The sequence below is a fragment of the Lepidochelys kempii genome, chromosome 8, assembly GCF_965140285.1.
Source record: "Lepidochelys kempii isolate rLepKem1 chromosome 8, rLepKem1.hap1, whole genome shotgun sequence".
Lineage (NCBI taxonomy): Eukaryota > Metazoa > Chordata > Testudines > Cheloniidae > Lepidochelys > Lepidochelys kempii.
The window spans coordinates 13,139,403-13,166,885 of NC_136387.1; the positions used below are offsets into that span (position 1 = coordinate 13,139,403).

The 27,483-nt window shown below is 44.7% G+C and overlaps 1 protein-coding gene across 5 annotated transcripts in view; it reads left to right on the forward strand.

The window, feature by feature from the left end:
• The window catches only part of VDAC1 (voltage dependent anion channel 1), a 352,647-nt gene that overhangs the window by 314,477 nt on the left and 10,687 nt on the right, over positions 1–27,483 (forward strand). The window contains exons 1-5 of one of the 5 annotated variants that reach the window (XM_073355582.2): positions 12,478–12,572; positions 21,598–21,667; positions 22,515–22,564; positions 26,461–26,613; positions 26,709–26,761. In XM_073355582.2, the coding sequence (XP_073211683.1) occupies positions 21,601–21,667; positions 22,515–22,564; positions 26,461–26,613; positions 26,709–26,761 (323 nt within the window). In that variant the 5' untranslated portion in view covers positions 12,478–12,572; positions 21,598–21,600. Of the gene's footprint in view, positions 1–12,477; positions 12,640–12,792; positions 13,123–21,595; positions 21,668–22,514; positions 22,565–26,460; positions 26,614–26,708; positions 26,762–27,483 lie in introns of those variants that run through there. The other 4 variants (XM_073355585.2, XM_073355583.1, XM_073355584.1 and 1 more) reach the window with 4 other exon arrangements.

Genomic DNA, 27,483 nt, shown 5'->3' on the forward strand with positions numbered 1-27,483 from the left:
CGTTTTGATATCCTGCTTCCAAGGCTGCAGGATACTTACCACATTCTTCTTCCACTTGCCTAAACTAGCATGCAATTGCCTTTGCAATGTGAGAGGATGAGATTACAGAAACTACAGGAGTTTGCTCTCCTCTAAACAGCTGTGTTTGAAGTAGACTACTGGTCCAGGAAAGACAAGGGAGATAGTGTTGCAGCCTTTACAGTTTTTGTTCAGAGTAAAAAGGAAAATATACAGTGACAGAAAGAATCTTGACTTTGATCATTGCCAGTTACAGGAAATCAAAACATAACCTAATGTGGCGGGGGGCAGAGAAAGAGAGGGAGGAGGAGAGATAAAATATTGCCAGGTCAATTTCTTTGTTGTTTTCCTAGATCAAAAGAGGCTTGGTAGTTTCGCTTTTATTACATTTTCCTTTTGTTTCTGTTTTTGGCTTTCTGTCCCCGTCCTCACCTCCCCACTGCCAAAATCAATAAAATGGGATAGGTGATGCTATAAAACCTTTTTCCTTAATTTCTTTTGGAATTGGGTATGTTGGTTTGCCAACTGCAGTTTTGAGCCTTTGCATTCCCAACTTGGAGTTGTGCGTGTGTCACTGAAGGCAGAATCTGGCGCACACTATATCCCCACATGTTTCACAGTTGGTATGTAAGGACCTGATCCTGCAAACATTGAAGCACCTGTTGCATCCGATGAAGTGAGCTGTAGCTCACAAAAGCTTATGCTCAAATAAATTGGTTAGTCTCTAAGGTGCCACAAGTACTCCTTTTCTTTTTGCGAATACAGACTAACACGGCTGTTACTCTAAAACCTGAAGCACCTGAGTAACTTTCCCTACCGAAGTAATCCCCTGGGCCCTGACTTTTATGAGTTTACTCATGTTCTTAAGTATTTGCTGGAGATGACCCTAACTTGATGATTTAATTTTAAATGACTGGATATAATTCAAATACTCATACATATATAGGTTTGAGCCACTGAAAATTCATTGCCTGCAGCTCTAAGTCTTATTTGTTTGCCAAGTTTTGAACTGACCTTTTAAATATTTTTTTTCTTTGTTAACACGCAGGGAATTCAGTTATGTTCATTTGATCCGTATTTGATTGCTTTAATTGATAGTTGGCACCCAGATGCCTTGCTGCTGTGTGATGAGTATGGCTCATGCTTTTACATACATAAAATAATATTTGTTTCACAAAACAAATGAAGATCCTAAATGCCTGCTGATCATGTACCGTAGTGCATGGGCATGTACGGGAACTGCAAGAGCTACATAAAAGCTGCAGTGACAGGCAAACAGCACACATACCTTTACTTGGTATCTGCAAGGGCATAACAGACCACCACACCTCTACTGCAGCTGACGTAAATGGGCTTCTTCTGGTTTCCATGAAGCAGCCTACAGAACAAAACTGCTTGGGCCTGCTAGGAGAGGTACACACCCATTTTGCGTGCTCCAACAACCATTTGTGCACACACATGAGGTGATTAGGGGACGGCCTGTGCAAATGCAGGAATTGCCTGTGTAGCCAGCTCCGTGGGCAAAATCAGCTGCATGTGCAAAAGTGAGTAAGCAAAACCAGAGGGCAGGGCAGTGCTGAAAATGTGAACCTCATTGTCACCTATGATGCTGTAAGACTGGCCAGTACCCAAACAACTGTGTCCAGACCTTTGGAGATGCAGAATTTATTGACCTCCTATAACATAGTTTACAGGCTCACACTAATTATACTACTCATCTCCCCTTGGGGTAAGAGGTTTGATCCTGTCAGTGGCTGAGAGGCTCATGGCAAGTGCTTGTAGGAGATCCACTTTTCAGGACTGAGCCTTAGGATTTTATAGCATATACATTACAAATGCATACATGGTAGAGAACCCACAGTTATAACACCTGTTTCTGCTGCAAGCCTGTTGATCTTATCTATACTGCCTTGTGTGAAACAGAAAACGGTCTCATTTTACTGGGAGGAGCTGGCAGGGTGAACTATTGCATTAGACTGCAAATGCTATCACCACACAATTCATAGGGAACCCCTGCCAGACAGGATTAATGCTCTGAGTAACTGGGACAAAGGCCCAGATACCAGCCAGACTTAAATCCTTCTTGATCCCAGTAACGACATCACAGTCTGTAATGAAACTCATCTGTCGGGCACCGGAAGGGAAATGTTAGCAACAGAATTAAAATGACATGAATGCATTTAAATGCGCAGGGCCTGATCTGTGAGTATTCCGTGATCCAGCCCTGCTCAGGGATGCCTTCTTCTGCTGCATCCATGTAACTCCCATTAATATTACAGAACGAGAAAACAATCCTAGTTTAAGGCCTGGAGGACATGCTTATTATTTCTAGTACAGTAGTGTCTACAGAGCCCAAGTAGATCAGGGATTCCATGTGCTAGTTGTTGTACAAACATAGTGAGAGTCAGTCCCCGCCCCAAAGAATTTACAATCTGTTTAAAACCAGATGCAACAAGTGGGAGGAACAAGTCTACAGGGAGGGTGGGGGTGAGGTTAACATTTTTTGCATAGATTAGTTATATACTACTAGAGAGAGATGGTTTATACTGATAAGCAAAAATAGTTTTAATCACTCCTGTTTTGTAAAGGGGCTTGAATCAGAAGCAGATTTTATAATAGGTAGGGCCTGATTCCTTGCTGCCTTGCATCTTGTGTCATTATGGACTCCTGTGCATAATAAGTGTAAAATGCTGCCAGATCTGCATGAGAATTCAAAATGTAATGCAGAGGAGAATCAGACCCACAGGGCCCAAATCTGATTGTACTTATGCCATGGATGTAGCACCATTGACTTCAGTTGAGTTACTTCTGATCTATACTGGTGTAAATAGGCCCATAAGCAGGCTCAGAATTGAAAAGGTGCATCTCTAAGTAATACAGTAGAGAGTTTAAAAGTAACTCCTCAGCTGCCATGCTAACTTACATAACCAATGGTAAATCAGTTCCAGATTTACCACTAAGGTAAGCATCCAATAAAAGCTGTCATACTAAACAAGCCTGTTGGAGGGCAAGATCTGAAGTATCTGACAGCAGAGCAGGGATTCCCCGACACTCCAGCCTCACTTGTGTCAATGACAAAATAAACAGAGATGCAACATTATCCAAACCACAGACAGCTTAAATAAATGAAGGACCTGTGCCTTTACAGCACACTAGTTATTTTTTATGAGCCTCCTCCATTTCAACCAGAGCTGCAAGCATAGATTTTTGTCCTGTGACAGTAGACAGCACAATCCTTCAGTTCAGCCAGCATTTAGTAGGATAAGCTGCAGTTCACTGTGTTTATTACCTTAGAAAAGAATGATGCAAATCTCTAGTTAACATACTGAGGGATTTGCTGCCACCTTTCGGTGGATGCATGTTATGTAAGTAGAGAATCAAGTTATTGTATAGTGTAGCTCTCACCCTTACTCACCCATTATAAACACCTGCTTTCTCTGCTCTGCCTTAGCCCACTGCCAAGTTCTCAATGCCCCCCACTCCACCAAGTAGCAGTGGGGCTCACCCCTCACTGCACCATCCCACACAGCTACCACCTTGTCTCTTTCTGCAGGCAGGGTCTCGGCCGCTGTGCCTCTGCTGGCCTGTCCTCTAGCGCTGGTCTGATGCCTCCTGGCAGACGTGGGGCAGTGCCCACCAGGCCAGGAAACAGGCAGAAAATGGAAGTTCCAAATTTGATTGATCACTAAAGCACTAACTTGATTTACCAAACTAACAAGAGTTCACTGGTGTCATGGCTTCCACTGCCTCATCTTCAGTGGCAACCTTTCCTTCTCCCCTGTTCAGGGACAGGCTGGCCCACTTTTACAGTGTTTGGGGCTTGATTACCATGGATAACTGGGTCCTGAGCACCATCAGATTGGGTTATGTCAGATGGTTCCTCTCCATCCCTCTTTCCACCCCTTTATCCTATGCCTCTTCAGGGACTCCTCTCATGAGACAATGCTCCTTGAATGGGTTTAGTCTCTGCTGGCTTTGGGGGCTTTAGAGGAGGTCCATGTGCATCATCGGGGTCAGGGATTCTACTCCCAGTAGTTTCTGCCCTCCAAGCCCAAGGGAGGGATGAGACCTCCACCATCTCAACAAATATATCACATACATTAGATTCCATGTGGTCACCCTAGCAACTATCCTCTCCACCTTGAATCACAACAAGTGGTTTGCTGCCCTGGACTTATCTGCACAAAATTCTCTGAAACTCATACATTCTAGGGGCACCCACCTTTATCCTGTTCCTAGGGCTCAGATGTAACCCTGTCAATTTAGTCACTCACCCTTACCTAATTCCTCGGGCCCAGGGTGTAATTTTCTGCGGGTTTGCAGGGCCTTTTACCAGCGAAAGAGCCTGTGATAGGGCCTTCAGTGGCCAGGCAGCCTAGCCGCTAGATTGTTGGTTAGGGGCTGGAGGAGGGGACCTGCTCTCCTTTCCCTCAGGTCCTGTCTCAGAGTCCTGGGCCACTCACACCCCTAGACAGGGGAGATGGATCTTGCTTCCAGTTGTGTGGGGATGGGGGGTGTGCGCACTCAGGACCTGTTGTCTGAGCTGCTCCCTATGTAAGTCCTTTAGTTTGGGGTGTGGCCCTGGTAGTCCAGTTTCCCCACAGTTGGGGCTTGGCAGTATATTCCCCTTCACAGGGGAAGACTTATTCATTTCCAGTAGCTGCACTGGCAGGCAGGTTGCATCTGTGCCTTCAGGCAGACACACAGAACTCCTGTCTCTTTGCCAGTCAGCCCCTGACTGAGCCAGGCTCCCCTTCTTTTCTCCCCCTTCCAGGCCTGGCATTGGCTGCAGGTGTAAGGGGGCAGGGCTAGCTGAACCCACAGGTTTTCTTTAACCCCTGCTGTGCTTAGCATCATCTCTTTGCTCTTTCACACATCCCCCCCTCATGATCCCATTTGGGGTCTGCCCCTCCCTCCAACTGTTGTCCACCATCTCATGAAAAGAAGTCCACATTCAAATGGGCTCCCCCGGCCCGGTGCTGGATGCGGAAGGAGAAAGGCTGGAGAGGGAGAGGTCCCATCTCATGATTCGGGGGTTTGTGTCCTTCATGGCATGGAGCCAGCGGAGGGGGGTATGATCGGTAACTAAGGTGAAGTGTGTGCCCAAAAGATAATAATGAAGTGAGTCCATGGCCCATTTTTCTGCCAGGGGTTCTTTCTCGATTACAGAATAGGCCTTCTCTCGCAGGAACAGTTTCTTGCTAATACACAGGATGGGGTGTTCGTCACCCCCTACTACCTGCCATAGAACCGCTCTTAGACCTATGTCTGAGGCATCCGTTTGCAACAAAAACTCCCTGGTGAAATCAGGGCTGTACAAGACAGGTTCCTGAGAGAGCCGGGTCTGCAGAGTTTGAAACGCCTTCTCACAGGCTGTGGTCCACTGGATCCTCTTACAACTCTCGTTCTTGAGGGGATCAGAAAGGGGGGCTACAATAGAGAAGAATTCTGGGATAAAGTGGCAGTAATATCCAGCTAGCTCCAGCTTCTTTGAGGACGGCGTGGGGCACAACTGGAGGGCCTGGACTTTGCTACCCAAGGGTCGGATTATACCTTTTCCCAGTGTGTACTTAACATGGTCTCATGCTTCTCAAGGTGGGGTTCACTGTCAGGCCGGCCTCCCTGAGGGACTGTAGGACCGTGGTCACATGTTTCAAATGGTGCTGCCAGTTGAGACTATAGATTACCACATCATCTAAGTACACGGCTGCATATTCATTATGGGGGCGGATAATTCAGTCCATTAGCCACTGAAATGTGGCCGGGGCCCCATGCAAGCCGAAGGGCATGGTCCAGAACTGGAAAAGCCCGAAGGGGGTGGAGAAAGTGTTTTTTTCCCTGGACTCGGGTGCGAGCGGAATCTGCCAATAGCCCTTCGTTAAGTCTAAAGCGGTGATGTATTCTGCCTTTCCCAGCCAGTTGAGCAGTTCATCAACCCGAGGCCTCGGGTAGGCATCAAACTTCGATACTGCATTGACCTTGCGAAAGTCTATGCAAAAGTGGGTGCTTCCATCGAGCTTAGGGACCAGTACCATGGGACTTTTCCAGTTGCTGAATGACTCCTCAATCACCCCTAATGCAAGCATCGAGTGGAGTTCCTCTTTCATGGTCTCTCTAAGCTTCTGGGGAAGTGGCTTGGGGTTTTCTCTGACCTTAATGCCCGACTCCATCTGAATATGATGAGTTATCAGGTGAGTCTGCCCTGGTTGGGTTGAGAAAAGGGAATAAAAGGCGGTGATTAATTCTTGTGCCTGGCCTCTCTGCTCAGGCTTAAGATTGTCCTCAGTCTTGACTATCCCGGGGTTTGAGGCCTGCAGACCTAGTTTGGGCTCTGATGGGTAGGGTGCTATTAGTAAGCCTTCCTGAGCTTTCCACAATTTTAACAGGTTCACGTGGTAGATCTGTTGTATCTTACGTTTGTCCAGTTGCTTGATTTCATAGTTCACCTGCTCCACATGCTGGATCACCTTGTATGGTCCTTGCTAGCAGGCCAGAAGCTTTGACTCCGAACTGGGCAACAACAACAGCACCTGGTCACTGGGCTGAAACTCCCGGAGGCGTGCCCGTTTATTTAGCCGCTTCTTGGGTATCCTGGGCATGTAGGAGGTTCTCCCTGGCAAATGAACCTAGGACCTCAAGTTTCTCCCACAGGTTTACCACATTCTGTACCATACTGTTGGCTTGGGATGGTTGCTCCTCCCACATTTCTCGAATAAGGTCTAAAATCCCCTGGGGTTGCCACACAACTTCTGGGCGACCAAGTTGGGTCAGGCCCCCAGTGGGTACTGCTCCCCCTGGAAGCGCTGCTGGAATGTTTCCTCCGAGATATCTAGGGTGTCGAGGATCACTGCCTTGACCTGGGCATAGTCCTGGGCAGTGGTGGGGTCTAAAGCTCGCTATGCGGTCTGTGCTACTCCGGTTAAGTACGGGGCCAGCACTGCAGCCCATTGGTCTGAGGGACACCGGGATACCATGGCCACATGCTCAAGAGTCTCTAAGAAAGCCTCAGGATCATTGTCAGGCCCCATTTTGCAAGCCGGATAGGGGCAGAGTTAGGCAGCTCTGCTGGGGCAGCAGGTTGCAAAATGGAGGCCACCTGTTGGACCAGCTCCTGTTGCTGCTGCTGGGCTGCCAATTCACAAATTAGCTGCTGCTTGGCCATCTGTTGCAGGAGTTGCTGTTGTTGGTATGTGTTTTGCTTGGCCATCCATTTAAGTAGCTGTTCCATCTCCATTCAAGGGGTTGGACAGGGCTTCTTCTCCCTTTATCTCCCTCTCCTTTTTTTTGTTTTTTTGTTTTTGTTTTAACTCCCTTCAGCAGAGAGTGGGATCAATGCCCACATTCTCCACCATTTGTGATAGGGCCTTCACTGGCCAGGCAGCCTAGCAGCTAGATCGTTAATTAGGGGCTGGAGTGGGGGACCTGCCCTCCTTTCCTTCAGGTCTTGTCTCAGAGTCCTGGGCCACTCACACCTCTAGACAGGGGAGATGGATCTAGCCCCCAGCCATCAGGGACGGGGGGTGCTCAGTACCTGTAGTCTGAGCTGCTCCTTATGTAAGTCCTTTAGTTTGGGGTGTGGCCCTGGTAGTCCAGTTTCCTCACAGTTGGGACTTGGCGGTCGATTCCCCTTCACAGGGGAGGACTTACTTGCTTCCAGTGGCTGCATTGGCAGACAGGTTGTGTTTGTGTCTTCAGGCAGACACACACAGAGCTCCTGCCTCTTTGCCAGTCAGCCCCTGACTGAGCCAGGCTCCCTTCTTTTCTCCCCTTCCAGGCTTCTCATTGGCTGCAGGAATAATGGGGTGGGGCTAGCTTAACCCCTGCTGTGCCTGGCAGCCGTCTCTCTGCTCCTTCACAGAGCCTTACACAGTAATATCCTTATCCTCTATTTATTGACAATTACCAAGCAGAATTCGCATGCTAAGCATACAATGCTATGCTCACCAATCCTGATCAGGCAGGCGAACTTTCCCTGTTGGCCAGACAAGGTCAGTGTTGTCTGGATTCTGGTTGCTGCACGTCACGGTCATGCAGAGGATTCTTAACAGCTCTGATCTTAGGCTCTGTCTTGGAGGTGAGTTCTTCTTCTTTCAGGTCTTTCCTTTTTCTTATTCTTCTGTTCCTTCTCCTGGTCTCTTTCTTGGACCCCAGTTTATATAGTGAAACTCGAGTCCTGCTTTGCTATGCCTTAACCAATGATTTTACTAAAATTTTGCTAACCAATCCTAACATATTGTAACAAAGTTCTCCAATTAATCATACCCCACCACTTTAATTAATTTACACCTGTCAAAATTAATTATGTAACAGACAGAAACAATCAAAGAACCAGACAGAGATCATACAGAGAAACAATAGGGAAGTGGGGACCATAATGACAAAATAATAAAGAAATGAAGATTTCACAGCCACAATTATTGCTAAGTGGTTTCTTGCCAGACAGAATGCTATCAAACTAAGTTTTCTTTAACCATCTTAAGATCTGTTTCTTTATCTGATGATAGTGGGTGCTATTAGGATGGGGTCTCCTTAACAGGCCCAAGTCCCTAAGTAACTGTCACCTTGGAACATTAATACAAAGGCTCTGTTTTAAGAACAACTGGCCCCATCACTGTGCATGGACACTAAGGTCCATCCATGCAAAGCAGTTTACAGGGCTGAAGCTTTAATTTGGTATTTCGTATTGTGCACAGCTTCCAAACTGAGTTGCTCCTGGCAGTAAGCAAACCTAGTACTGTGGCAACAGTAGCTGTGATCAGTAAAAGCAGTGGCTGTCGCTTATCTCCCATCCACAGGCATTTAAAAAAACAAAATTTTACTTTGAATCCTGCACTCATCGATGGGAGAATGGAAGGAGGCTAGTCCTAACAGCAATATTTTATCCACAGTCTCTCTTTTACTCTCCCCCTTTCCTAAGGTTCTTTTTAGACATGCCCGAAGTTTTTGTAATGAAATCCAAAACCAGTTTCAGCTGGTTTCATGCTCTGTTAGTCAGCCAACATTTTTGGTTTGTATGTCAAGCAGTTTGGCAAGGTCTGAGAATTCTTTGGTGTGCCACATTTTAAGTAAATTCATCTTCTCTAATCTAATCTAATCTAATCTAATCTAATCTTTATAATGCACCCATCATACTAATATCTAGGCACGACCCACAATGGTGAATGAGAATAGCACTTTTCTATTTGAGAGGGCCATGATGTCCATAAGAAATTACTCCTTTTGACCTGAGCACTTTGCCAATATTTCGCGTCTTGCAGATTGTTTTCAGTAGGAGGAGAAATTGGTGATAGAGTCAGGTATTTCTTTGACGCAATCCTATTTATTTACAAAGAATGTGCACAAAGTCCTGTTTCACTGAACACAGTAGGATCAAATGACAGGAGGCAATTTCATTGCTCACACTTCTAAGCCTGCCTGTCCAGCCAGCCCAAGGTAGATTGCCTCTTTTTGGAACACCTCACAGTTCTTTGGGTTCGATTTCAGATTGGCAGTCTGAATCACAAACCATTTATATCAGTTCCTGTTCAGAGGGTTTAGCATGCACCAGAATGTCATCTAGGTATAAAACACAGGCTGAGAATGGGGTAGAAAACTGTTGTAAATGTCCTGTTTCTGGCTGGCCCAATTCCTCATCCAAGTGACTGACTTCTTCCACTGTGGTCTGTGACCCTTTGATTTCTTTCTCAAGGTGATTTTTTAGCTCCTTAAATCTCTTCTAGCAAAATTCTAGGTAAGAGGGAATCTAAAACTAAACCACCTATTTCGTCTCCAAAGGAGACAGTGACTGGGGAATTTCCACCCATCCAAAAATGGGGGCAATTGTGTTTGAAACTTGGACTTCTGTAATTTTACCAAGAATTCTGGATAGCGAGACAGTGGATGAGGTAATAATTAGTCTGGATTTCATTATGACTAATAATTGCTCATAAATACCAGGAAAGGTGTCCTGTGAATTCATTCTGTGGAAATTCCCTTTAAAGATGTGGCACAAATAAGACAAATGGTTTTAGGCATCTAGTTTGCAGTGAGCAAGTTGTCTTACCTCCAGCAGCATGCTGGGGGTAGCTTTTGAGCAAAAGGAAGATGGAGAGTGGCTGAAGCCTGCTTTAAAACCCAGGTTCTCAGAGGAATTTTAGTTGCTAAGGTTCTTGGGGGTGGGAAGTGGGTATGGATTCCTATTCATTTACTAAACGTTTCTGATAAACAGCAAGTATTAGAAAAGGGAACTACAGTGGAAAAACAAGAAACAGTGGATCTAGTAAATGCAAGGGAGAAAGGGGTGAAAGTGAGCTCCAGGAGTTCCAGTACAGTGCTGTGAATTTCAATGAGAAGCGGCTATGAAGCAGGCAAAGAGCAGCACAAAACCAGGAGACAGCAAGAGAAGCACTTGTAGTGTGGCCCTGAGAGAAAGCCAAGAGAGAGGGTTTTCGGCAGAGTGCTGGCTGCAAAGGGAGGCTTGGGATTGTGAACAAGGAAACTGGCTCCTGTTGTTTGCACCTATTGTGTTCAGGGAAATGGGACTTTGTGTACATTCTTTGTAAATAAACAACACTGCATCAAAGAAATAACCTGACTGTATCATGAATTTCTCCTTTTAATGCAAGGTCCCAAATATTGGCAAATGGCTCAGGCCAGAAATAGTAACAGTACCAAAACCAACAGCTTTTTCTTAGGTGGGGTTATCATTGTTTGTACTTGAAGGGGTAATGCTGTTAGGCTATCCTGCAGTGACTGGTCTTGGACAGCCAGTACATCTTGCCCATGGGGTGCTGGAACAATTTTTATAGTGGGGGTTCCAAGAGCCATTGAGCACCCCCAGTATCTCTACTTCCAGGGGTGCTGGAACAATTTTTATAGTGGGGATGCTGAGAGCCATTGAACCAACTGTAAACCCTGTATTTAATGGAAACTACTTCAAGCCAGGGGATGCAGCAGCACCCCCAGCACCCCTAGTTCCAGCATCTATGTCTTGCCCTGAAGGAAGCAAGACTTGGGTGATGCTGGTCTCTGATAGCAGGGAGTTCCTCAGCTGAGGGCTTTTTGAAAAGGATGCATTTCCTCAGCCATGGGAATTTCACTCAGGGCTCAATCAGTCCTAATATTCCTGTTAATCACCACTGGTTCTTATTCATGAGTTTGCTGGAAATGGTTAACAATGTAAATCTCAGTGATTTTATCTGTATGACTTTGGGCTGTGCTCCCCCCACCCCACACCCCAATGGTTGACTGGCACATTGCTTGTCTCCCTCTGTGCAGTCCTGCATTTCAGCCAGTCTGACAGCTCCTCATGGATGGACGGCTATCATCTTTCATTTGATGTGGCCAATAATGAACTTCTTATTCCTCTGAAACCGTCTCTGTCGCTGTTGACACCATCACCTGCCTCATCAGGGGTCATTGTTAACTCTTCCCTGTTCCCTCCCTTTCCAAATTCAGCCACTGTCCAAATCCTTCCACTTCTTCCTCCACAATATTTTTAAGATCTGATTTTTTTTATTTTCTGTTCAGATAGCTTTCTCCTCTTTTTCAGGCCCTGTTGTCTCCTGACTTGATTGTTGCAGCTTCAGCATAGTGGGTCTCCCTACACACACATTGCCTGAGTCCATACAAAACGCAGCTTCTAACTTTATCTTCCACGTCTGATCCAGCACAACCTTTCTGTCAAGTGTAGTGCTGACTACCATGCTGCGTACACTTAAGCATGTGAAAAGCTTTATTTCCATGAGTAACCCCTCCGACTTCAGGGACTACTGATTGGAGTGAAGTTACATATGTCTGTGTTTGCTGGATCGGGGCCTTAGATTGTAAAGTCCTTGGGGCAGAGAGCATATTTTCCTCTACATTGGGTACGATGCTGTATTCAATAAGTGAATGTGTTTCCCTTTCTGGTTCTACCCCCAGCACCAGGATACCACGGCTAGGTAGCAGACAGGGCAAGCGGCTGTGTCTTCAGTAAAAAACAGAAGCCGAAACAAACCCGCACCCTGTTGCCACTAGACCTACAGAGGACACCATCACCCGGGTTTTATTAGGTCCACGGTTGACCTTAATTTTTCCCCTTGAACGTGACAAGAGCAGGGGACGCTGGAATAATTTGAATAGTATGTGTGTGTGTGTGTGTGGGGGGGCCCTGAGAGCCATTGAACCAAACTGTAGAACCCTGTATAGGATGGAAACCCGCTTCAAGGCAGGGGGTGAGGCGGCACCCCCACTTCCAGCACCTGTGGACAAGGGCTAGCATGCCCTCGAGGACGCCCAGAAGCTGGAGGCGGAGGAGCCTTCTGGGAACAATCCTGCCCGCCCCAGGACTCTGCCCAGCACCGGCTCTTGAAACACGGGGAGCTGAGGAGCCTCCCGACCGTTGTCAAGCCCTGCCAGGCCTCCGCACCCAGCTCCGGGGCGAGCCCGCCCAGCCCAGCGCGCAGTCACGTCTGCCGGCCGCCAGGGAGCGCCTGAGCGGCTCTCGCGGGCTCCTGCCAGGCAAGGGCCGCCCCTTTCCCGCCCGCTGTCACTCAGCCCCGCCGCCGCCGCCGCCGCAGAGCCCGGCGAGCAAGGTAAGCGCGTGGGCCGGCGGCGGAGCCGCTCCCCAGCCGCCTCCCGTCCCGCGGCGGGGCTGCGGAGGTAACCGGGCGGAGGCGGGCGAGCGAGGCGGCGGCCGCGGCTGCCGCCCGCAGGGGCAGGCAGGCAGGGTGCACGGGGCAGGGCCGGGTGGTGCCGTGCGAAAGCCCGGTGCCATCGGTCGCGCAGTCGGCAGCGGAAAGCCAGGCCCTTGCCGGGGAGGGGCTCCCGGGAGGGGAGCCTGGCCCGCGCACCAGCTGCCCTGGCTCCCGCAGGACTCAGCCGGTCGCCCCCCAGTCACCGTCGGGGCTGGTGCACTCAGCCTGGGGAGCTGGCGCCGGTTTTAGGCGGCGCCCTCGGTTTGCCAGCCGGGAGCCTGCCCGCCGGCTCAGAGGCGGAGAGGGAGGGGTTTGCAGGAGGGTGTCGGCAGCTTCCTTCCCCACCCCGTAGCCCCCGGCAGGAGGTGACCTTCTCTCTGGGGAAGGCACGCTCAGCGCTGTGGTTCACCTCGATGCATTATCATTGTGCAGGCCCCGCCAAGAAAATGTAAGTCGGCTTCCTGGGGAATAACTAGGCTTGGGCTGGTTACATCTCAGTGCAGGGCTGAGCTAGCTGATGCAATATATACATTGTTTTCACAGCCAGGATGATAGGGCTATAAATATAGTGCCTACAAATCCTAACTTCTCCATTAGCAAGATTTTATTGTTCATTATCTATACTGCGTTTATAACTGTTCTTGATTGGATTTTGGGCTCTAAAACGTCCAGTATTTTCCTCTTCTCCCCCTCCCCCCTCTTCCATGCCCTCTGAATGACCTTAATGCCCTTTTCATGCCTATTTTTTGAGGCTTGACGGTGATAAAAAATACCGCTTGCTGTTTATCCATCAGGCTGTTAAAACTGCAGGATCCTGAAATGTGAACTGCTTCAGTTGGTCTCAGGAATGATATGAGGAAATTCCATAGCAGCTAAGATTTGCATGTTTTAAAATGTATGTGGAGGCAAAATAAAAATATTTTTTCTAACAGTTTAAATATACAACTATATATAACCTTTTTCTGAAACCAATGTCTAGATGATAACCTTTGATATCAGATGGCTTTTGATCCTTTAAGCCATGACTTGCAATATGGTTAATATAAATGTGAGCAATAACGTGACAGAGTGTTGGTTATACTAGGATACTTCCATGCAGTGGACAAAATTCTGTCATTAACGCTCTGTGCAGTCACTTTGATTTAGATTGAGTTGTAAGTTACTAGGTGCTAATCAATCTGAGAGTTGTCTTGAAGGTAATTGTCCTTCAACCCTTGAAGGGTGTTCATGTTTCTGAATGGCCTTGCTTCCTGAGGTGTGTGTTTCCTTTTCCAGATAAAGCAAAGGCCACTGGCTATGTCTCCACCTATATGGCTGTCTTGTATGATAGCATGACTCAGCACAGAGTCTTTGATGGCCAGTAATTTGCCTTATTTTAACCAGCTTATTATCTTCCTATTCTTGTGGAAAGTGTGAATAAATGAAGGGGCTTAGTGGAGTTCCAGAAGTTAGGAAAATTCAGCATGAGATATTTAAAAGAACACACAAAAACGCCAACCCCCAAAATACTTGTAATTTAAAAAAAATTATGTATATTTTAACTGTATTTTAATACTGGGGCAATGGGCTAGTTTGAGAATGCTAGGGACTGAATTCCTTTATCCTCAGAAAAGGCTCAGCCTTGTGCAGCAGCCATGAGTTTCCCCACCCTGTCCTGTCACAGCTGTGACCTGGAGGAACTATTTCTGGTGGCGTGAAGTAGCTCTGTCTCCATGTACTTTCTGTCTTTGGCCATTAGTTAAAATAAAATTGGAGTAGAACGGATCCATGCTGTTGAGTTAGTCAGGCTTTTTCTAAAGAGCAGTGATAGTGATACCAACAAAAACTGTTCTGATTCTGTGTTGCATTCCAGATTGCCTTGTGAGGATCAGAAATGAAAATTTTGTTATTCCCTGGTATGAATTGTGTCAGAATCTCTTTGAAAACTCTTTTTAGAATACAACACCTGCTCCAACTTTACACACAAAGTCATTTATTTGGTCCATCGTTTTCTGTACTCCTTTTTCTTCCATCCAGCCTCAACTTTTGTCTGATTGAACAGTTGAGTCTGAATTGGGTATGGCAACATGAGTGATGTCCCCAAGTCAGTATTGTGACTTCCCTGCAGGATGGTGTCGGCTGAATCTAAGCAGCGAGATTGCAAAGCCCAAACATACATATTTTGAGAACATGGCAGATGAAAAACATAAAGGAGAAAATCGATTTAAGATTAAATATAGTAAATGCTTTTCTACAATGTGAAAGGAACGAGCAAACAAAAATACCCTGAAGGATCAGATATTACCCTCAATTTTAACTAGTCAGGCCCATTGATTTGAGGCAGCACGGATGTAATAGAGGATATAAGAAGACCCAGAATGTTTAGGGAGTGCTCTGTCCCTTCTTCAGTGCTTTACCCATGCCTACTGTGCCCTCTGTACCTGGTTAGTTTGCACTGCATTGGTGATATAGTTGTGGTAACTCAGACTTTACTGGCCAGCTAATTAACTGTCCTAATTCTGTTCCCATCCTTGTGCTGCCAGTGATCACATAATTGCTCACTGCTTCCTAAACATGTATTTGCATGAACAGTTGCTAATGTGTGGGATTTTATTTGTAAAGAATAGGATCCTTGGGACTTGTTCGGCTTTCACAGCTTTTTTAACTTTATTTGCCACAGAGGGGAGAGCAGAACTGTATCCTCTGTTTTTTATTTAATTAGTATCTTAAACTTTATAAATAATAATAAAAACTGTCTTAATTAAAATTGTATTACACCCATGAAACTCAGATCAGAATCACCTCTTTCTTTAATTCCCTAAACACAAACATCATTGAACTGTTCTTGTAAATGTGTGCTAAAGGTTTTTTTAAAATGCTCATTGCTTGATTAATCAAAGGAGACGCTAGAGTATGTTAAATACATCAGTATTTAAGAACTAAATAGATTACTTATTTGGATGATAATGTAACTAGTTTGAGAGGGTTTAAAATGCATAATATTTGCTAAATAAACTAAGAATAGGGCCCTTATGCTGCACACAGTTCCATGAACTCAGTGTGGGACTAAGGTTCAAGTCCCTGCTCTGTCAGAAACGTCCTGTGTGATCTTGGGAAAGTCATCTAAATTCTGTGCCTCTGTTCCCTATCTGTTAAATGTATCTCCCTATCTCACAAGAGTATTGCAGGGATATTGCTCAGATACTACGGAAATGGGTGCCATATAAGTACCTTAGCTAGTTTGACTCTGCAAGGGCTTAGTGGTCCTCCTGTGTGGAACAGCTTGCAGGCTTTGGACTTATATTTGAGTCATTATGGTATATTGATTTCAGTGAAATTACAAGTTGAGGCAAAATTTGGACTTTGGTTTCCCATTGATCCATAGTTCAGAGTATTCATAAATATGTGCATTTAGGCCCAGGTCCTGCAAAGACTAACATGTGTTTCACATTTGACTTCACTAGGATGACTTGTGTTCAAAGTTAAGCATGTGCATAAATCTTTGCCCTGATCCAAAGCTGATTGCAATTGTGACTTGAATGGGCTTTGTATTAGGCTCTTAAATTTCTTTTAAAACACGGCCTGGGCAGGCTTAGTTATTTTTTTCAACTGCGAGTAGTTTTTTGAGACCCTGAAGTCTGGTTTGTTTTTGTAATTCTGTAAGACAAACCCACCATCCCTCATGCTTTTTGAAAATTATTAGTAATTTGTAAATTATCTCATGGCCAAAGAATCCAGAACATTGTTTCAAGTTGTAACTTTCTAGCAACTATTTTGAAAATGAATCAAATTTCTTAGGTTTGTGGACTGTAAGGGACGAGGTCCTTGATTTGCTTTCCTTCTTATGCAGAGAGATTGACATACTATCACAAATTATGAGACAAATGACAATGTGGTTTGTACAGATAGTTCAGTGAAATCTATCGTTGGCTTATATCATGGCACAAAGTCTGCCTTTAAGATGCTGTAAAAATGTGGAAATGGTAATCGGAAATCCTTTGAAATTCAATAGGGATCACAATTGCCAAGAATTGTTGCATGTGTTCAAATTTATAAGTGAAAATTAGCCTGAACTGAGGTCTAAATCAAGACATCCTTACTCATAGACTCCCACTAATTTTGGTCTGGGTTCTGGGTTCTGTTCCCAGCACTGCCACTGGCCTGCTGGGTGTTCTTTGGTAAATCGCTTTGCCTCTGTGCCTCAGTTTCCACATCAGTAGATCTCAATGTAATAGCTAGGTAGTATCCTCATTATTAATTATATCGTTTCAGCCTCACTGTGGGAAGGGAGGCTGCTAGAAAACGCGTATTTAAAATTACTGGGTAAAAAAAACCCACTTTGTATGACACTCAGGTAAATAAATGGTTGTTTGCATGTAGTTGGGTAACTGCTGACACAGGACCCCAAAATTGTGCTATACAATGAAAACTTGCCAACCTCACAATATTTGGAAACGTTTAGAGCTAGATTTAGCCCAGGTGGAACTTTGACTTCAGTGGAATTTTCTTAACTAGGGTTGAATTTGGCCCCTGTTGTCTACAATAAGTAGAAGCTGCTGCACACTCTAAAGCAGTGGTGGGCAACCTGTAGCCCGTGGGCCACATGTGGCCCATCAGGGTAACCCGCTGGCAGGCCGCCAGACAGTTTGTTTACATTTGCATGACCGCCCGCAGCTCCCAGTGGCTGTGGTTCGCCGTTACCGGCCAATGGGAACTGCAGGAAGCAGCGCAGGCCGCAGGGATGTGCTGGCTACCGCTTCCCACAGCTCCCATTGGCCAGGAATGGCAAACCCGCGGCCACAGGGAGCTGCGGCTGGCCATGCAAATGTAAACTCGTGGTCTGGTGGCCTGCCAGCGGGTTACCATGACAGGCCACAGGTTGTCCCCCACTGCTCGAAAGGAAGCTTCCCATTTTTTTCTCTTTTGACAATTCTGAATTCAGTGCTCAGGTTACTAGCTCTACTGTGAGCCAGGCAGTCTGTTCAGAGTTTCCCCATGTAGCTATCGGTGCCTCAGTGACTCCCAGTATTTCCTACCGTTTAAGTCTTGGCCTCCTCTGAGCAGGGATTGAGTCACTTAGTAGTTTTATGATCTATACACACAGCAGGATGGGGATAAGACCAGCACATTCAGTTTCACTTGTGACATAGTCTGAGTTCACCTCCTGGTATTCCAGAGGTGAAAGACGAGGGCATGTGCTTGGTATGTCCTTCGTCCCTGGCCCTTTATTCCGGTTAAGCATGCTGCAGTCTTATACGATGCGATGGATTTGTTTTTCTCCTGTAATACAGTAGGCCTCTGTTGACAAGCTAATCTGAACAGAAATAATTATCTTTTCTTTGTCACTGACAACAACAAGGTTAACTACCACCTTATACACAGAATGTTTTTTCACCAATTTTAGACACCTCTTTCTGTGTTACTTAAATGATTTGCCTTACAAATAGATTTACAGTGGACATGGATTTAGCATTACAATATTATTTCTTAATTATAGTGATTGCATAAGAGGAGACTAGGCATCTGTCACTGCCCTAGAACCACAGGCAACTGCTGCATTGGAGCAGCATGTCACAGCTGATTCATCAGACAAGCATGGCTGACTCTCCCTGCTGATAGCTTCTTGGGGATAATATCTTAGAACTGAATTCTGGGGCCTGCCTCCGTTCTGATACTTTGTGTAAGAGTAACTGCGTTACCTTTAGTGGAGTTGCACAAGGTATAAGTGAGAGCAGAATTTGGCACTCTGGAGTTTTATACAAGAGAATTATGACAACTATATAACTCAAACAATAATATTAGCACACAGTCTTGGTGAAAACAAGTTAGTGTAACCTTTTGATTTTAAGAAAACCAACTGAACCAGTGTGCTCATAAGTGTGTATTGGAAATGCGTATGGATACTAAAATGCTCCTTGTACTGAGAGCAATTAGGACTTCTGTCCAATGACAGCAGATGAGTTGCCCTTCACAGCAATCCTTACCTGCTTTTCAAATGTGGGGATTTTTAATACTGTGATTTGCTGCTGCTAGGTTTTTTGGATTCTAGTGAGATTTGGCTGCTATTACTGGAAAGTGGCATTGTCTAAACTGTAAGTGGTCCTGAGTCTGAATCATCTCAATATGTCCAGGATTCTGGAGTTGCTGGGCCTACCTTGACTCTGTTTTCTGTGAAGTGAGCTGTGCACTGAGAGCCATAGTTGTGCTATGTTTTTAAATTTGGTGACATGTTGCGGTCTGCGGAGCAGAGGAATTTTTTTAAAGTAGAAGCATCAACGGATTTGTAAGCTGTTTGTTTATTTTTATTTTTTTGCAGAATCACATCTGATCAACTTTTAAAAATGGTTTTCACTGTTGGGAGTGGAATTAAATCCCGGCTTTCATGCTGGGGGAAAAAAAAGCGCAAAATTCAGCCCTAATGTTGTAAGCAGCTTCAAATCTTTTGGAATATGGCCTGAACTTTTTATTAACCATTTAACTGCTTGATGTCAGCCTGTCATTTCTCAGATACTTTGTGATGCACCCGACTAATAAAAGGTTTTCTGATGTGTGTTTATTGTAGCTGTGTTGGTCCCAGGATATTAAAGAGATATGGTGGGTGAGGTAATATCTTTGATTGGACCAACTGCTGTTAAACAGGGTTTAAAAGAGAACTGGATAAATTCATGGAGGTTAAGTCCATTAATGGCTATTAGCCAGGATGGGTAAGGAATGGTGTTCCTAGCCTGTTTGTCAGAGGGTGGAGCTGGATGGCAGGAGAGAGATCACTAGATCATTACCTGTTAGGTTCACTCCCTCTGGGGCACCTGGCATTAGCCACTGTCGGTAGACAGGATAGTGGGCTGGATGGACCTTTGGTCTGACGCAGTATGGCCGTTCTTATATTGGTGAGAGAGGTGGAAAGCTTGTCTCTCTCACCAACAGAAGTTGCTCCAATAAAAGCTATTACCTTACCCACTTTGTGTCTCTAAGGGTCTTTTGATGTATCCAGATACAATGTACTCTGGGTAACTGAATCTGGATCTTAATATGTCTGTTATGCACCCTTATATACTACTTTATGTGCATTCTGAGAAGACAGTTCAATTTGATTTCGCTACCCCGGCTGTTTTGTACACGCTAGGATAGGGATTCTTCACTTATGTAACAGCAGGATCCTATTTTGGCAGGCAACAACTTGTTGAAGTGAATGCTTGAGGGTTTAAGTGGCTGTTTAAAAGTGCCTGCCAGGTATTAATGGGTGGCGAAGCTCATGTGGAAACAAATTACATCCAAGTCTGAAGCAAAAAAAAAAAAAAGTAAAAGCAGCACCCTCTTGTGTGCGTGGGATTGGTGTCTTTTTGTTTCGTTATGGCTTTAGGTCTTATATTAAGGCATCGTTTTGAGTCAGGATTGGTTATTCCTGGCAGAAAATTCCCTCTTATCACATTTGCACTCTCCTTTACTGGAATTATGTCATTAAAGTCACAAAACCAAGAAGGATCTTAGGAATATGAAATCCTACTGCAATGTCTGGTATTGATAGGCAGGGAGAAACCATCAATTTTGTGTTTTTTTTAAATTGTAATGTGTGGGGAATAGTGAACTTCTGTATGAGGGAAGAAGGTCTGTAAAACTTCAGGTCTGCTGACTTCGACTGTCCCCTTCAAAAAAACGAAGCAAAACACGTCAGGCTCACAGCTTCATGTCTTGGTGATTTTTTGTTTTTTTTTTTAAAAGGGGGGGGCAGTTTTCTTTCCCCCTGGCATGGCATATCCTACAAACCTCTGTGGGTGTGGGGAGCAAGGGGAAATGTGATGAATCCTTTCTTCTTGCTGGTAAGTATTAAACCAGCAGGGGCAAGTTCTGCTGAGTGCATACAACCTGAAGAGCTGTTTGAAAATCTGGGCCAAAGCCTATGGTTCTCAGGGTATCTGTGCCAAACAAAGCTTCTCATACAGTCACCTCTCCCAGGCTCCATTTTCCCTCATCTCCTGGCAAGGCCTCAGAGTTTGCTTGGTGCTCTGATTTTGTATCTAGTTGGTATGGAGGGGTAGCCAATGGCTGCCTGTTTGGGTGTGTTGTACGTAGCCACTCTACTCCCTATGCAATCCCCTCAATTCCAGTTTTGCACAGTGAATTCAGTTTTTCTTCCCACTGGGCAACAGAAGGGAAACGAGGGTTCAATGTCTAAGGAAGTTTAAAAATCTGATCCAGGAGCAGCAGTGATAACCAAGTAAAAGAAAGTTTAGGGTAAAGAATAGCCATTCATAGATTTTTTTTTTTTTTTGCTGGCATGAATTGTATCCTGTTGGACTATGTAACAGAGGAGCTTACCTTACTCTGTGCTTGGAATCAGATCCTCTGAGTTGGAGGGATTTTGGTGCAACTGACTATAGAGGTTAGCCCACGTTAGGAATGTTCTGAATTAAACCTGGGTTGCTCACAGTCGCGATTGATTGTGATACTCACCTTGATTAATGGCAAGTAGCGAACACAAAGAGAAACTTCAATGAGAACAAAAAGAAAAGGAGTACTTGTGGCACCTTAGAGACTAACCAATCTCTAAGGTGCCACAAGTACTCCTTTTCTTTTTGCGAATACAGACTAACACGGCTGCTACTCTGAAACCTTCAATGAGAACAAAAACCAGGAAGTAGATCATGCAGTTCTTGTAAAAGCAACAGCATTTAATTGTCTTCAAAGGCACAGAAAGTTTCTTCACATTTTACTATCCTTTTTGTATTTGTTTTGCAGACTGTTTCTGATTCAACATGGCATATATGCCTCCGTGACTAATACTGGCCAATAAAGAAAATATCAGTATCGTTGCCGATACTTTATCCAGCTCTATAGCTAATGGAGAGCTGATGGTTGGAAAAAGGAGAGTGGCTGCACTGTAGGAGTTTTGCTTAAATTATCTGCTAGAATCTAAACCGTGTAATCTCTGTTGTTGTTTTTGCAGAAAATGGCTGTTCCACCTGTTTACGCTGATCTAGGAAAGTCTGCCAGAGATGTTTTCACCAAGGGCTATGGTAAATAATACCAGGAGGGTCACAGGTTTTAGCACCGAATAACCAACTCCTGAAGCTGTCTTCCTAAGATTTTTACTCTCTTCCCTACTAGAAATTTCAGTACATTCTATTAGAACTCATTACCTGGTTTCTGCTACTGTGGTCTCTATAGGTTATTAATGAAGAACCAGTAATCCCAGGAACTGGTCAACCAATAGACCTGTTGCAAAACCTAGTAACGAGCTGAAACCAGTGGCAACCAATTGAAAAATCTCATCTGAAATTTCCACCCAGTCTTAATCAGACTTGTTTTGAGCTGGTGACAGCTTGACTGCTAATTTGAGTGCCTTCTGTGATGAAGACATTTTAAAGTATTTTGCAGATAATATTTGGGTTCAGACTGAGCTTTCTGGCTGAGTTTGAGTATTGGAGGAACTGCATCCCACAAGCTGAGATTTAGAGTGATGTCCGTCCTGGCTGGTAAAGACCAATAAGGGAGCTTCTTGTTACTCATGTTGAACATTACCTTACTCTATGCATGGTATCACTGAAGTCAATAGGGTTATTTGTGGAGCAAGGTACTCCTCAGTAGTAGTAGAGGTATTCCAATCTAGCATTGTGTAAGTAGCACCACTGAAATCACTAGGACTAGTGTAGGAAGATGCTACCTAATATGAATATAAATGGCAAAATCTGTCCTGGCAAACAAGTAATAGGAGCAGCTGCCGACTCTTATATAAATCCTAATTTTCTCAGATGGTTCAAAGGAGATGTAGCTGGGAGCTGTAAGAGATAAAACAGAAATGCTGTTTTTGTATCTTGCTGTTTCAAGCTAATGTAAAATTCTTGTTTTTTTGCCATCTTTTAGGATTTGGATTAATAAAACTTGATTTGAAAACAAAATCTGAAAATGGACTGGTGAGTTTGGAAAGAGAGAACATTAGTATCTATCAACTATATGTTTATTATGTCCCCATTTCTAAAAGTGGAAAAGTATGAATTTCACACTTTTTACACTCTGGATTATATTATAAGGTGACTATACTATGATTTGCAGTTATCTTTCTGTAATGAGGTATGTATGACATAGTAGTTATGCATCACTTGTATAAAATACTAGTTATACCTTGCATTTTATGAGAGCAGTTAAATTACAAAACGACTTAATTTTTTTCCTACTTGCTAAAATTTCAAGGTTATCATTTCCACTCTGATTGCCATTTTAAAAAATTCCTCCCTTTTCGTGGGTGCAATTTTGGTGAATAGACTTGTAGTATGGCATAATATTTGCTAGAGAACATTGTACTATACAACGCACCGTCCTTCTGTAAGAGAATTCTGGAGAAAGGGCTCCAGAGGAGATCTTGGCAATTACAAGCCAGCGAACCTCGTTTCAACGCCAGGCAAATTGGTAGAAACTATAGAGAAGAACAGAATTGTTCAGACCCACAGAGAAACATGATTTGTTGGGGAAGAATCAGCATGGCTTTTGTAAAGGGCAATCATGCCTCACGAATCTATTAAAATTCTTTGAGGGAGTCAGCAAGCACATGGATAAGGGTGATCCAGTGGATAATAGTGTCTTGGATTTTCAGAAAGCCTTTGACAAGGTCCCTTAACAAAGGCTCCGAAGGGAACTAAGTAGCCATGGGGTAGGAGGGAATGGTAAGGTTTGCAGATGATACAAAATTATTCAAGATAGTTAAGTTCAAAGCAGAATGCACGGAGTTACATAGGATTTCTCACAAAACTGTGACTGGGCAACAAAATGGTAGATGCTATTCAGCGTTGAAAAGTGCAAACTACAGTACATCCTCGCTATAATGAACATGTCAGGATCCACACCATTTGTTCATTATAGCCAGAGGTTCATTATAGACAGTAAAAGAGTCCTGCCACCCATGGGCGGCGGGTAAAATAGGCCGGGGAGGCTCTGCCTCCCCTGGCACTGCCGCAGCCACTGGACCCCCAGTTGTAGGTTTGGCGGGGGAAGTTTTTGCTTTATTATGCCCCAGGCAGGTTCTGGGGAAGCTGAGGAAGTGGTATGTGCTATTCAGCTTCCTTGGGTTTATCAGTAATCTCCCTGGACTCCAGAGAGACTACTGAGGCACCCAGGAAGCTGAGTAGCAAATACTGCCTCCTCAGCTGCCCTGGAACCTGCGTGGGGCATATCAAAAGCTTCTTTGCGAGAGTGAGAGTTTTTCCCACAGCGGCTTGGGGTCTGGGGAGGAGAGGTACAGCTGTGCCTGGCCCCAGGGCTCCTCTGAGCAGGTGGGGGGTGTGTGTGTGTGGTGGGGCGGGGGAGGTTTACCTCCTGGCAGGTGGGGTGGGGGCTTGGGACTTCAGTTGGCCTGGGGCTCCTCTGGTCTGGAAGGTCTCAGGGCTCCGGCCAAGGGGGGGGCTTGGGGCCCTGGCTGAGGTGGGGGGGACACTCGGGCCTCTGGCCAGCCCAGGGCTGGGGTGATCAGGGCTCCTCCAGGTGGGGGGCAGGAGGACATGGAGGGGTCTCAGGTCTACGGCTATAGGGGTGTGTGCACAGTGGGAGGAAGGGGCAGAGCCGGGGACTAGCGTCCCTGAAGGGGGGGCTCCACCCACCAACTAGGCTGCCACCCACAGGAGGGGGAAGAGGGCAGCTGACAACTCCTAATGGGCTGGGATTTCATATTCCTGAGGTTTGTTATTATGGAGGGTGTTATGTCAAGGGTGTACTGTAATGCACATTGGAAAAAATAATTCCAGCGGTACATATGCAGTGATGGGTTCTAAATTAGCTGTTATCACCCAAGAAAGATCTTGGAGTCATTGTGGATATTCTCTGAAAACTTCAGCTCAATATGCTGCAAGGGTCAAAAAGGCTAACAGTATGGAGGGGACTATTATGAAAGGGATGGAAAGTAAGACAGAAAATACTATAATGCCACTTTAAATCCATTTTATGCTCACACATTGAATACTGTGTCCAGTTCTGGTCATGCCATCTTACAGAGGATATAGTGGAACAGGAAAAGGTTCAGAAAAGGGCAACAAAGATGATTGAGGGTATAGAATGGCTTCCATGTGAGGAAACGATTAGGGCTGTTCAGCTTAGAAAAGAGACAACTAAGGGGGGGACATGATAGAGGTCTATACAATCATGAATGGTGTGGTGAAAGTGAACAGAGAAGTGTTGTTTACCTTTTCGCACAATACAAAAACCAAGAGTTGCCTGATTAAATTAATCAGCAGCAGGTTTAATACAAATAAGAGCGAGTACTTTTTTAGACAACGCACAACTAATCTGTGGAATTCATTGCCATGGAATGTTGTGATGTCCAAAAGTATAACTGGGTTCATTAAAGAACTGGATAAGTTCATGGAGTCCATCCACTGCTATTAGCCAAGATGGCCAGGGATGCAACCCCGTACTCAGGGTGACTCTAAACCTCTGACTACCAGAAGCTAGGTCTGGAAGACAGATGGACCACTCTATAATTGCCCTGCTCTGTGTGTTCCCCTTGAAGTTCTGGTGTGGACCACTGTTGCAGACAGGATTCTGGGCAAGATTGGACCATGGTCTGACCCAGCATGGCAGCTCTTCTGTTCTTATGTAAACTGTATTGTGATGTGTAATCTGTAGAGAGTATGAGTGTGTCTGATGGACTTGAATAAAAACGGGAGCCAGAAGACAGAGTAATAGTCCCTCCTAAACCCCTCTGGAATTTTATTCACCTTTCTTTCTCACACACCCCAGGATCTCCTACATGTCCCCAGCACTAGTTGAAATTTCCATGGCCTTTTTTGATGAATCTGATGATTTGCCACTTCATCTCTCCCCCCGCCTCCCCGCAAAAGAATAACATTTTGTGAAAATGTTCATGAATTCCCCCTGCCCCCAAGATTAGAGTAGTTCTGTTCCCACCCCAGTTTCATCTCAGTTTCATCTCAAACTCCATCCCTCCTAGTACCCCTGCTAAGGGATGTCCCAGGGAGTACCCCTTTTCCCAGTCTCTCCTTAAAAGAATGCAGAGTTTTCCCTATTACTTAAGGGTCCCTAGGAGTGCTCTGTGTTCCTACTGTCTGTGCTTTTTGTAGGTCAGGCTCCCTGCCCAGATGATGATGAGGGGATTGTCTTTCCCTCTCTACCCAGCTGAATAGGATGAATAGAAAACTGCATGAACTCCAGCTTGCAAAGGCTGCTGATTCGACCCCCCCCCCCCCTGCAGACTTTGAGTTGGTTTTCAATAAAGTGTTCAGGATTGAGCCACTGCTCTCTGGGAACCTATGTCTGAATACCATTTCGCAGCATTGTCCGTCACTTGTTTTAAAATAAAGTGTACATGCAGTTGGCTGCTGCTGTGACTTGCAACATCTCTTCTTCACTGTGTCAGAACTTCTGAAATGTGATTTCCCCCCAAAAAAATGTCTGAAGAATTGATGCATTTTTCTCTTTGTAGCTTATGCTACAAAATAAGCATTAATTATTTGATTGCTTGCTTGAGCTGATTGAAATACCTGATGAAAGATGTAGTTGAAGACTTGAGAGAGAAATTATTTTATTTCACAGGCTTAATCTTGCATAGTAACACTTGAAATAGTGTCTTATTTTGTGTTATGTCAGCAGAGAAAATTATTCACACACCCATCACCAGTGCATTCCTTAAATGTGAAGCATTCTTATTTTGCAGTTTTGTCAGAGCAAGCGTATGCTTATATTAACGACAAGGAAACAAATATAGAAAAAGCATTTGGGAAAGCATTGTGATGCTGAGTACTCCCCCAAATTACTGTAATCAGTACATTCTGCATTTTTATTTATTTATTTTGCTTTACTTTAGGAATTTACAAGCTCAGGGTCAGCAAACTCAGAGACAAGCAAAGTTACTGGCAGTTTGGAAACAAAATACAAATGGGGGGAATATGGCTTGACGTTCACGGAGAAGTGGAACACCGACAACACACTAGGCACAGAGATTACTCTTGAAGATCAGGTAACTCTTAGCTCACAAGCCACAGTTTACCAATTCACTTATCACAGTCTCCTTTTTAATTATAAATGCAACTGGTGAATTTCTTTTCTGTTCAGCTTGCACATGGACTGAAGCTGACCTTTGACTCCTCGTTCTCTCCTAACACTGGGTAAGAAGTGAGTAAGTTTGCATGGGTGAACAAAAAGGGATATTTTGCTTGTTTTTATTTCCTGAATATTGGCTTATTCTTTTACTCCCTCCAAACTGAAGTATAAGAACAGATAGCAGGTATGCCCTGAACAATCAAATCACGTCACATCTTATTAAATCTTGGAATTGAAAATTCTTTTTTTGACATTTATAAGAAGCAAAGGATTAAGTACAATAATTTGAAAATTATAGTCCAAACTGGTGTCAGGTGAAACACTTTTTTGTTTTGGTCATTGTGACTTAATGCAGTTCATATCATAAGATGTACACTTGGCTACCATCTGAACAGGAAAAACCCTAAACAAATCAGTTGAAGTACTCAGATTAATGAGCACTGCAAGCCATTTGGCTGCCTGCTCCAATAACTCAGTTCAGTAATTGGGTTCTTCTTTCAAGCTGGATGTAAAGCCTAAATTCTTGCAGGCTGTAACATGGTTTGGGATTGGATGAATGTTTTGGTTGGTGTGATTGGACAGTGACATTTTATATGGGCCAGGAGGATAAGGCAGCTGTTGGTTGATTTCCCTCCCTCACACAAACAAATGTTGTGATGATTGAGAATATCATGCAGATTTGCCTCTGAAAGTGGTACATGGCACTGCAAGCGACCAAGGCATTTCACCCCAAGTTGCAGACCTCATGTTCTACCTTTCAAATTGCTTGCTATCCCATGTGCAGATA